Source organism: Hippocampus bargibanti, linkage group LG16 (genome assembly GCF_051943395.1).
Source record: "Hippocampus bargibanti isolate YZ-2025 linkage group LG16, ASM5194339v1, whole genome shotgun sequence".
In the NCBI taxonomy this organism is placed as follows: Eukaryota; Metazoa; Chordata; class Actinopteri; order Syngnathiformes; family Syngnathidae; genus Hippocampus; species Hippocampus bargibanti.
Window position 1 is genome coordinate 5,387,984 of NC_142749.1, and position 12,472 is coordinate 5,400,455.

General features: G+C 41.3%; 1 protein-coding gene across 1 annotated transcript in view; it reads right to left on the reverse strand.

The window, feature by feature from the left end:
- Positions 1 to 826: 826 nt before the first annotated feature.
- med13a (mediator complex subunit 13a) overlaps positions 827 to 12,472 on the reverse strand; it is a 93,405-nt gene continuing 81,759 nt past the window's right edge. Inside the window, exons 17-30 of the mRNA XM_089017052.1 lie at positions 11,731 to 11,898; positions 10,928 to 11,151; positions 9,669 to 9,858; positions 9,072 to 9,450; positions 8,728 to 8,959; positions 8,424 to 8,615; positions 7,914 to 8,137; positions 7,457 to 7,599; positions 7,210 to 7,368; positions 5,585 to 5,773; positions 5,301 to 5,446; positions 3,908 to 4,072; positions 3,090 to 3,190; positions 827 to 1,875 (exon numbers count right to left, since the gene is read on the reverse strand). Coding sequence (XP_088873178.1) covers positions 1,743 to 1,875; positions 3,090 to 3,190; positions 3,908 to 4,072; positions 5,301 to 5,446; positions 5,585 to 5,773; positions 7,210 to 7,368; positions 7,457 to 7,599; positions 7,914 to 8,137; positions 8,424 to 8,615; positions 8,728 to 8,959; positions 9,072 to 9,450; positions 9,669 to 9,858; positions 10,928 to 11,151; positions 11,731 to 11,898 — 2,645 coding nt within the window. The 3' untranslated portion in view covers positions 827 to 1,742. The remainder of the gene's footprint in view (positions 1,876 to 3,089; positions 3,191 to 3,907; positions 4,073 to 5,300; positions 5,447 to 5,584; positions 5,774 to 7,209; positions 7,369 to 7,456; positions 7,600 to 7,913; positions 8,138 to 8,423; positions 8,616 to 8,727; positions 8,960 to 9,071; positions 9,451 to 9,668; positions 9,859 to 10,927; positions 11,152 to 11,730; positions 11,899 to 12,472) is intronic.

Consider the following 12,472-nt stretch of genomic DNA (forward strand, 5'->3'; position numbering starts at 1 on the left):
CTCACTATCTCAAGGCGTATCGAATGGTGAAAATTGAAAATTAAGAAATACAGGGATTTTTTTCCATATGTCAATTTTGAATTGAATTTGACTGTACAAGTGATGTGTACTTCACTTGACCAGTCAGTGCCAAATTGCAAATTCCACAAGCCAATCTTGCCGAAAGCATAGAGAGACCAGTTGCAGCGTGATCACAGTCGACAGTAGGACCACTGCATATTTCTAAAGGTTGTTGACAGGAAGGGGCAATGATGGACATGGAACAGACAGCCAGCTGCTCCCAAAGAGCTTTAGGAGATGTCCACAGTTTGCAAGTCAAAGAATGGAATTCACTATACTGTACTTAGAGTTGTGGAAGGAAAAAAAATAATACAACAAAACTCTGTGGGGAGACCTGGGTTGCACCCTGGATTGATCACCGACCAATCACACAGAGGACAAACGATGACTCATATTTTTGCACAATAGCTCTCAATTAAAATGTGTGTGTGTATTTTTTTGCAATGTGCTAGGAAGTCAGCATACCTGGAGTAAACTCACATGTATACAAAACTTACAAACTCCATATAGGAAGTTAAAACAATGACTAATTGAAGTTAGTTCATTTAACGCCACACAAAAATGTCCACAGTCAAGAAAAGTGAAATACGTAACTGGAGATGCCAAATGCTGAAAGTCGACTACTAAACTCTCTGATGGTCATTTTATGTTATAAGTCAAACCAGCTGGAAACAATTTGGCAGCATGAGCCACATTTTGTCCACCTTTCTCTTGGCCACCTGCACAACCATGTAACCATTCTTGCCGCCTCAAAGCAAATAAATACAACAATGCACAGGAAAAATATGTTGACACATTTTATTCCTAAAACAGAAGCCACAGCACCAACTGCTGGCATGGCATTCATATATAATTATTTATATAGATTGCAGTTTGGTTTTTGTGTCTAAATGTATGGTATAAAATACTATATACAACAATGTACCTCTTAATTAGAACACAGTGAAGTTCATTGCTGTACAATTCCTATATGGCAACAGCTTTGCTGTAATTCATAATTCTCCACTTCTGTACATTGTGATGATACAAATAGTCCTTTTCTCCATTACAAAAAATAATACTCTGAAAGAAATCTACCGGGACTGTCTTTTGTTTCTTTTTTTCTGCAGTAGTTTCTCAGTTCTTGAGTCAGATGATTACATATATCTTTCGACCAATTGCTTTAAAGCAAGAAGGTGATACAAACCTTCTCCATTTAAATATCTCTCTCTATATATACTTATAAAAGCGGTTAAGAAATAATACATTTTAAAACACAATAAATAAGATCAATGCAGGCTATCAGTTTGCATTCAATTTCATTCAAATGAATGGAAAAGAATTTCAGGCTATAAAGCCCCCCAAAAAATCTTTAAAAGTTATTTTCTTGATCATCCCTTTATCTCTTTACACGTAGACATCTTTCCCAAATGTTGACTGGCCAGTGTGTGCGCTGCCATGTTCCAAAAAAAACAAAATGAAACGCGACAGCCAATCTGTCGCTCTGTCACGTTCAATTTCTCTGATCCACCTATCACTGAAATTTATTTCCTCGTCTATTTGTGCACGTCTTTGCGCCAAGGGGAGAACCATTAAATCTATTTCGGAATGAGATCCAACGCTGTGCTCCGGCCGGTGTGGTGAAACCCCTTCAGAGTGATCGCTTTGGACTTCTCTTCTTGAAATGTCTCTCCTATGAGTGGCTACAACATGTTCGTGATGAAGTTGTACATCTGGTTCAGCACCACAAAGTGAACGGGCAGGCATGATCGGCGGTCCTGTGTCGCCGGGTCACATGTCAGCCAAGAGAGGGCGTTGTACTGCTCCAACACAAAGCTAAGGGGCACAGAATACAAATAAATAAGCGATCACACAAAGCACTCAAATATTCTTTTCATTCAATGAGTAATCATCACAAAATGTGTATGAGGTGCGGTGTTCAATTCCTGGTTCGCTCACATCATTTGAAATTCATGAATCGGACTTGGCAAACGTAGCCTAGCCATAGGCAAATGTGTGGTAACAGCAGTGGTGATTCAATTGCCGTGACTAAATAAAAATATAAAAAGTATAGAGTATATATAAAATGTACCTAATTCCAAAAGTACAAAATTATTGTACTTTTTAAAGCAAGCTCGGCTATGCTTCAATTTTATTGCTATGGAAATACATTTGCTCATCTCAAGGAAGCATAAAAGACATTCAAAATTAGCCAATCTTCTGAGTTTCCTTTCAGCTTTTCCCTTCAGGGGTCGCCACAGCGAATCAGTGTCTTCCATCTAACCCGGTTTTGTGCATCCTTTTCTCTCACCCCAGCTACCTTCATGTCCTCTTTGACAACATCCATAAACCTCCTCTTAGGTCTTCCTTTCGGTCTCGTGCCTGGCAGTTCAAGGCTCAGCATCCTTCTTCCGATATAATCACTCTCTCTCCTCTGGACACGTCCAAACCATCTCAGTCTGGCCACTCTGACTTTCTCTCCAAAACCTCCAATATGAGTTGTCAAAATTAGCCAATGATAAATGAAAAACTACACCTCAATGACAGTTTTCTGGAGCAACATGGCAATCAGTCCCAAGAGTTAAGTTTGTTTGATTTTGGCCACATTCCGTGTGATACATACCCTTCGCTGATTGTTAGAAAGGCCTCCTGAAAATATTGCTCAATAAATTGGTCCAGTTGCAAATATCAGTGTAGACCAAGGAAAATCAGAAGCTGTTGCCATGCCACGAGGAAAAACTGCTTCAAATCTTTCACCATTATCATCCGTGCTCCCTGTTACAAATTCCTCATTCAATCGAGACATCAATTGCAATTGAATCTAACTCTATGAATGTCATATTTTTATCTTATCATCCTGGAGATGAAAAAAAAAACAACTAGCCTATTTTGACAGAGATAATTGTAGTATGACTAAGTAAAAACTATGCAAGGAAATAAATACTCAACTTATAAAAACCTACAAAAATCAAACGGGAATGAAAACAATTGCACCAGTGCCAAGAATTCCACAGGGCAAATGGAGCAGTTTTTGCTTGGTTGCTGTTTACCGTAGTACATCTGAGGTCTGATTGGAGTCAAGGGGGTGGGAGTGTCTGCTGTGCAGGAGCTCGTCTGATTGCACTGAAGACACATGGAGGTGCAAAGAGGCCTGGGAGCGAGAAAGACACAGTATGAGGAAGGGCGGGGGTAGGAGGAAAAACCTTGTGTCATATACACTGTATTCAATAAGGCCCGTCACCTCTGTTTGAAATAAAGGCATGATTCCAGAAAAAAAGATATAGTAATTTGTTAATGTTTGCTGTAAATTAAACACCAAGCATTTATGAATCATAAGTATGCATGCACAAACATGCATTTTTTCCCCATTGCAAAAAAAGCCAGGAAGGCAAAAATTAGGCTCAAAAATCCAGGGTGTACATTTTGTTTTCCACAAAATAAACTCGCTTGCCATGCTAAAAAATATTGGATTCAACTCACGTTGTAATGTAATATAAGAACCAATGTAAGCGCTATAAAAACACGTTTGTCATCTCGCGTGAATAGTGATATTACAACATAAATAACAGTTGTCCCTTGCATATTCAAAGTTTGAAACCCATGCATTTGCATATTTATTGACTTTTAATTCAGATTTTGGATTTTTATGAGCATTTTTTAAAAGAAGAAACCTTTGTGAGGTTTGATTAAAAAAAAGAAACAAATAACATTGAGTCTATTAAAAATGAAAATTGCTCATGTAAACGCTGTAACCAGTCAGTGCCTTTTTAACAGGCTTATCATATTGCGGGTAGCTCACATTTTCCAACATTTGTTTTATGGGAAAATTAACAAAAAGGGATCGTGTGGGTAAGCAGAGCTTCCGTACCTTGAGGAAGAGTGGACACTGGTTCTGAGCCTGCGGACAGGCTGACCAGAACCAGTCAGGCAGTGGGCCAGTTTTGGCCGTGGATACAAAGTAGCCGAGAGCGAGGGGTTGCTGCAGGAGGTTTGGCACCTCCTCACGAGACTCCATACGGTCTGCGCTCTGGCCCTGGAGAAGGAGCGTATTTGAAGTTAGTTTGATGGGAAATTTAAGATGACGTTCAGTGTGCAAATTGAAAATTAACAAAATAAAATCTACTGTTAAAGACGGCGGTCCTTGGTTTACAGTGGTCCTGACATATTGTGATTCAGCGAGGGTCTGAACAAGCAATATACAGGTCATTCAAAATGACCTTGCAGTATACAGCAGTAGAGTGCAATGTTCAAAATGATGCAGTTTTGCAATGAAAAATAAGTTGGTCACGAGGCTTTAGCTACCCATATATGTAATTTAGGTAATTAACGCATTCACTGCCAGACGTGCAAAAATGTGTCCACTCCAGTGCCAGGGTTTTTGTCATTGTCACTTGAACTCCAGCACCCACAGAATATTGACTTTTAGGACTACATAAACATTCAAGACAGCGTTAGAAACATTAGACACTCTTCTTTCATCAGAAAAAAAGATTATTTCCCAAGTTATATGTGTCTGGAGTTAGATGAGCTTTAAATGAGAGCGGATGTCCAAAATACAATGCAATACAGACGTATGTATTGCTTTATAGAGTGCTTTACCAACAGTTGAAGCTGGAAAAAAAGTTCTAACATGGAAAAAAGGAAAATGCTGCCCCCTTCTGGAAGAAAAAAACATTGCCAGAGGCCATGGCCAGCGTCATGCTTTACAAATTACGGAATGGCAGTGAATGAGTTAATTGATCGAGTTAATTGATCAATTATTTTATTTGCTGATATAGACCCTTGATAAGTTTAGTGCTGTAGAAAAACGGTTGACGTGGCTATGTTTACCACATCTAAGTTCAGTTACCGACGTATTGTTTTTCATTTGACTGTTTTATACTCATGGCCTAGAAACGTGTATTTCATACTATTTATCCAATTGGAAAAAAAGTTCTTGGTTTGGCGCTATCTTGTGGCACCTTGTTGCCATGGAACATGGATGAAGTGAGGGGAGGAGTTTCACTTGCATAAACCACAGAGGGAAAAAAGTGGATAAATCTTGCTCTGCCGCCCTCCAGTAGCCTTTTTGATCCCTAAACATCGCACTGTCATTTTTGGCTTTACCATAGGCTATTGACAGACAACAGCACATGCTGACTAAAGCACAAAAATAAAATACAATAATTGAGATGTTGCGATCATAGGAATGTAACTCAGACATAAACCGAAACCCCTCTGTTCTAAAATGTAATCCAGCGAGGAAGATCCGAGAATCTTACCTTACTGTCATCACCTCCATGGTGATAATGGGAACCCGGTGAATGTACTGGTGACGTGTTGGGTGAGATGTTGATGATGTCGGGATCCACCAATTCATTCTCTGGGTCCAGAAGATCAAAGATGCCTCCTATGTCGTCAGATCCATCTGAGTACAAGAGTAGTAGAAGGAAACATGAGAAAGCGACGCTAAGAGAAGTTGCTTGGGGGAGCAGCATAGAGTGTATATATATATATATTCAGATGAGAATGTCATTGAAAGGTGAACTGCAGACAGCGGTCTCACCTGTGGTAGCATTTAGAATGTCGATATTAGTGTCGATGTTGGTGTAATTGGAGCTGGCCACTTGGACAAAGGCAGAGGTGGGGAAGACTAAGATGTGCGTGCAGGAGGTGTCCTGGGGTGTGTTCAGCTGGGGCGTCTGCATGTTCAGGGTGGTGCTGCGGCCAAACACTGAGCCTGTCGACACAGAGTCTAATGGGAGAGATAGAAAATGAGTGGTTTATAAACAGAGCAACAAGAGTATAATACAATGTAAGAATGCTTGTTTTATTCAATGTCACACGTATTTTGCTGCTTTATTGATATTATGTGAGTAATCCTGTTGTGAAGACGACGTGGAAATACTTATGCACAATTAAAAGTCTTATCTGTCAATCTATCTTCACTGTACAAATTCTGCAGCTGCGGATGTGAAAATGCCCTCGACAGGCCAGTCCATTAGATACAGCTCTACGTTGTCAGTCTGCCAACTGTCAAGAATATAATGCTCTCCTTAGACACATAATATGAGATGGGGGTTCGTTTTGAAACATGTGCAACATTGTGGTTCAAGTTCCCAGTATTGCACTTGCTGAGGAGCAAAATCATCTCTCCCACAGAAATAAATACATAAATGAAAACATTAATGAATGAATAGATGAATAAATAATTTCATTTTGGCTACCAGAATGCTATAATGAAATACTTTTTTAAAATACTGAATGACTGCAAAATAAAGCTGTTCATTGAATAAAAATGGGAGACATTTCACATGGGGAGCATTCTTTTCCAGTAATTGGAGATTGGTTATTACTGCCATTCACAAATGTATTCTGGAATTGAAAATATGATGTAGAGCGCGACTACCGAATTTGTTCGGGTTTTGTTTTTTCATGCTTGGGTGCTATAACAAGGTGGCAGCATTTCCTTTTTTTTTTCCATGTTAGCGCTTTGTTCCAGCTTCAGCTGTTGTTAAAGCGCTATATAAACCAATATGTATTGCATTGTATTATGGACCACCACCCTCATTTAAAGCTTATATAACTCCAGACCCATATAATGTAGGAATTAACTATTTTTTTCCGATGAAAGAAAAGAGTCAATGGTTTCTAACGCTGTATTGAATGTTTATGAAGTCCTAAAACTCAACATTCTGTGGGTCCTAGAATGGATGTGACAATGACAAAAACCCTGGCACTGGAGTGGACATATTTTGCCATGTCTGGCAGTGAATGAGTTAACTTAAATTTAAATCTCTCTGTCTGTAGATTCGGACACATGGCATCGACATCTTTATTTTAATAAAGTAGCATCTTCATTCCAACAACAGCCAATCATATTCTCCTGGTATGGTGCACTGACAACCCCCCCACTCATTGGTTTCCTAAAATAAACCCATTGATCGAGCTCCCCACCACACAGCATTGCGATCAATAGGTGTCTGAGAGGTTGTGCTTTATGAGCAAAAAGGTACACCGTCTTCCCCGCCATCAAGCATTGCGATGTACTGCTGCCATCCATCACGCCGTACCCACACAAGCAAATACACAAAAACTCAGAAGACATGGCTGTGGTCGATGGCTCTGATGAGCCGGACACAGTCAAACAGATAGCGTCAATGAATTCATAGTCTACGTCTTGTATGTTACCTGGCATTATGATGAAAGAACCCTGTGGTTCCATGGCAACTAAGCAAACACTTAGGATGCCGGGAGTATCCGAAGAAGAGATGCCACACATTCGACACATTTCTTTCAGACGGCGACTCAGTGACTGAAGGTTTCTTCTACTCAGCAATATACTCCAATCTGACACGTGACGAGAAAAGCACAATGAGTGTTAAATGAAGAAAAAAAAAACACAGTTGAGAATTTTGCCGTGGACATTAACAGTCACCTTTCAGCTCGCCGTGTCCTATCCTGCCCAGACGTCCAATTACCACTCTCCAGGGCACTGATGTCATTTGCACGAGTCCCAAGCACCAATCCCACAGCTTTTGCAAGCCAAGGCGTCGAACAGAGCCCCTTTTCCTCCTGGCTCTGAGCAATGCAGGAAAAACACGCGTGTAGTCATTTTTCAGTGTTCATAAATACTGTATTCCAAAGTCGAGTACAAAGACAGCCATTTTAGTCAAAGCGCATACTTGTCATGAATATGAGCAGTAAGCTTTCGACTGATAGCCATATTTTTCCTATGCCTCAGGAAAAATAGCATATTTAACAACTCTTGATGTAATTGATGGGCAAAGTCACAGTATTCATATACGAGTGGTGATATGACAAATGGAAGCAACAGAAGTAGGCGGTGGGGATATGGAAAAAAAAATAAGTTTTTACACCGACGAGGGTTGTACCTGTTGGGCACATCGATGTTAATGACGCAGGTCTCCAGGAGTTCCCCATTCTGGTCAGTGCACGTGGCAAGTAGCCAGCGCTGGTCATGGGAGAGACAGTATCCGACAAACAGCACATTGTATTTCTGCGACGCCTCGCCAAATGCCTCCCCGAGCTCAGTCTGCTTGTCCTTAACCGGCGCAAGGATGAATGGAGGTGTGTACAGACGCACACATTCCGGTCTCTGCACAACAACACATTTAATCGGTGACAATGAGGATACTTTGAATGTGCTCATTTTAGAAGCAGGAAATCGAGGCAAAATTAAGAACTAAATAATCACACAATCTCATTTATGGCGCACTTTAGTGCAAAAAATCCTTTTTTGGCCAATGACTGCACATGACTCGAATGAAACAATCATAGGTCTCAAAAGAAATTGGAAGGAACACATTTAAAAAAGAAGACAAAGAACAACAACATCAACTACTGAAAATAGTCCAAGAAACTGCTGTAATAATTATTATTACCTCTGAGCTTTTAAGTGCTGTGTCAATAGCTAAACCGGGGCCAAAGCCAGTCAGCGACTTGACATGGGTGGAAATGGGCAGAGGCCGCCTACACTGAGCAAAGACGGAGAAGGCTAAAGATTTGAGGTGCTGAACGTAGATGTGGCGGTCTTCACTTCTCACAGGTTGAAGCAGATACTGGCAGGGCACAATCTGTAACAAAATAAACAAAAAAGGAGGATGTAAGAGGCCATGAGAACATCTATGCATTTTCTAATCCACTTATCCTCACAAGGGTTGCTCAATGATGAGAAAGTTGACCCACCTGCACAAAAATGGAATTACGGATAGGTGCGGGAAGCAACTGAAGCATCTCAAGGTAGCAGCGTAACAAGCCAAGTGTCCACACACTAGAATGTGTTGGCACTGGGCCCGGGCTGCCTTCAGAATCCTCATAGCTGAAAGGATCCACGATGTAAACAACAATGGCAGGTGGATAGGTGATGGCGTGGGAGTCGCCATTTGTGGGGACGCCGATCTTGTCACGTTCCAAAGTGCTGTGGGGGCACCACACAAATCCATCTCATTACACAATTTATTATGTCAGAGCATTGGAAGCGAACCGGTGAAATGTGATCAGCTTTCATGTGCTGATGTGGCATGGCATACCTTTCTGGGGGCTCTGTGGGAGTCTGGCTATTTGAATTGTCGCCTGAGGTGCTAATATTCTGGGTTCCAGCCTGTGGTCCCACCTGGCCACTCTGAGGGCCGCCCCCCTGGTTTTGGCTGGCTATGGTTCCAAAGGGGGTAAAGGAGCTTGCTTTGGCAGATGGCATCCCGCCGTTTGGCTGTCCGGAGGATGTCACCAGACTGTTGGATGGCATGGTGTTGCTGTTGGGGATGGAGGAGCTGTGCATCGCACCCTGCTGGCCAACGGAGCTGGAGGCGGATCCCGTAAGGGGCGTAGATAATGACTGGTTGGATAACGACGGGGGATTTGGTTGCATAAGGAGAGAACTATCCAGTGGTTGTGATGCGAGGTATGGAGCTAAAAAGAGAAAGACCGAAACATTACTGGGTGATTAATTACATTTGAGAGAATAAAAGCATCTGTGCTCTGCATTCACATTTTTGAGACATATTTAAATTCACCAAGGCTCTTTGGCCTGCCTTTTTGCAACAAAAAGAGAATGGGGTCAAGAGTGGGAAATGTCAGAGGAAAGAGCAAACTAAGCCACAGACTGAGGATGATAAGGCTAATCTTACCGAGGTTGTGGCGGAACACTTGTGCATAGAGTTTGAGCTTTCTGAAGGCATCGTCATTGTTGCTGGCAGCCTTGAGAAACCAATCGCTGACTGGCTGATCCTCAAGGCTTTTAGCTCCACTGCCACCGACAAGGACCATTCCATCAGGGTAGCCTTTAGATATGGGCCGATGTTGGCCAAGTCGACACGACTGTAGGAAGAAAGTAAAAAGATTCTTTCAAATCACACCACAGCAGGGATTCCATGTAAATGCTGCAAGATTAGCAAGATGATGAAATTTTAAATTTAAGTGAGGCTCGTACTAGGAAATCCGGCCAAACGTGCAGATAACCAATGTTGAAAAAAAATTACATTTCTGTACACATCATATAAATAATGCGCAATGATCAGCGTACAGATATGAATATTTTAACTGTCTCCTCGCGATCTGAGCCACATTAAATAATAAACCACGATAGCAGAAAGAAGGAAGGATTGTCACCACAAATGCTCCTTTTGGCACCTGAGGGTGCCACAGCCTGGTGCTCAAAAGCTAACCAGTGCTATTACTGAGCGTGGATCGCAGCGTGACGTGCTGGGAATGAGGGATGAGACTTTGGCTGTCATTCTTCAAACATGCAACACCGTTCACTGTGTCCAGACGCTGACCCAGGACAGCCTTGGCTCTCCTATATAGTTTGTTTATCCAGTACTTATCCTGCTGAAAATTGCTGGCAGACAACTCCATAAAGAATGAACAATGCTATCAATGGGTCAAGGGAGATACGAGTGATTTTTGTATTAAAATGTATCGTATGATCTTTTTTGTGTGTTGACCAATAGCCGTACATTGTGATATGACAATATATAAGTCTGATTTGGATAACGGTCAAATTATTGGCCTGCAATAATCAAAATGAGAATACAAAATTCATCCCTCAGGAAATTTTGGCAGTGTCAAATTTACACCAAAAGTTGTCTGAATAAAATGTTAATATGTAATGAGCTCATTTTTACATCAATGGACTTTGATCTACGACTAGAAGTTAACTACATCAATAATTAATGCAATGGTGCCAAGTGCAGGAAAATAGTCAGCAGTCGTCAGGAGCTTGGTGGGAAAAAAAAAAACATGACAAAAATAAAAGTTGTAGCATTTTATTATCTCAGTGATGAATCTAAATTAGAGTATGACATTCCAGGGAGGCGGCAGTCGGTATTTTACAGACGTACGACAGCTAAACCAGTGCAAACAGTAAAGCATGTAATCTTTCTCTAACCTCATAGACAGCTGTGAGGTCCCTGAAGAGGCTCTTAGCACCGCTGAGCAGAGCCTCATTGTCTGGACACACCACCAAATACCCGACGTCCCGCTGAGCGCCGAAGGGATCCAGCAACAGCTTCTCCCAGTAGGGCAACCCAAAGGGAGACAGCACCACAAAGTCATATTCGTAACCTACTAGGAAGGTGGGGATGGGCAGTGGCTCAGGGGACTCATCGGTACCTGTGAGGATGAACCAGAAAAGGAGAGCGGATCACACAAAGAGGAAAAAAACATGACATAGGTGTGTGAAAATTGAGTTGCTTTCTCTCTTTTTAAATCCCTGGTCATTTCTTCTTATTCGTGTAACTTGACTGTGTGACGTGCACTCTAGTCTCATCTCTAAGGCAATTTTCATTAAGTCTTCCTCCACAAGAAAGTGACACCCAGATGACTGTTGCAGATTTTTCAAGATCTCCTCTATCATGCAGTACAGTATAGCACCACAGTACTCTACATTAGTCTTGCATATTAATGACAGGTGGGTGAAGAGGAATGTTTGATTTTGGCGCAATGGAAGGATTGTTTGTTACAGTAAAGAGTGTTTCCCCACACTCATTTGGTGATTTTGCATGAAATCATCAAGTTACGCTGACATTTCTTTTTGACATCAATGAACATGTAGTAATCACAACACGTTGCTTGAAGTAATTGGCACTCGCTAAAAATTGTAGTCTGCTTTCAAAATAATTGACCTAGTCAAACCGTCGCATCCTGTTTCCAGGTAATCACCCCAACTCATCATCTAATTGATTGATTTACCGTATGAGCCCCGTCCAGCCATTTTGTGAAACTGCTGCCAGGTAAGTGGGCCCTGAACACCCCAAGAACGCACTGTCCTTTTCTTCTGAATGGCATCTTGTATTACAGGCTGCAGGGACATCAATACTTGAAGTACGTCCTGAGAGCACAGTGCACTCACGTCCACTGCTGGAGAACCGAGAACATAAAGTTAATAACAATTAAAATGCAGAACAATTCTTCAATTACCATATTTTCCCGTGTATAATAAGGCACACTCCCAATGAATGGAATATGTTCAAACTTTTCCCATATATAAGGAATGAAAAATGTTTTCCAAATATAATATGGAAATATATAAAAGTTTTCCAAGTTGGTATAAGGGACACCTTAGGGTGCTTATAATAAAAATAAAATATTATTATTACTAGTATTAAGCGCCTTTCAAATAAGGAGCTACAGTAGACGCTGGGGTTACGTACTACTTCTTCAACGGAAGAAATTGAGTGGGTGGCTTTTGACAGTAGTTGTAAGACCTGTTGTGGCCCAATATTACTTCACATATGAGGCGCACCGGCGTATAAGGCCCAGGGTCATCTTTTGAAGAAAATCAAGGCTTTTGGATGCGCCTTATACACCGGAAAATACAGTAAACAGAATATTGAGAATGTGTTGCTATTAAATACCATATTTTCCGGTGTATAAGGCGCACCCAAAAGCCTTGATTTTCTTCAAAAGATGACCCTGCGCCTTATATGCCGGT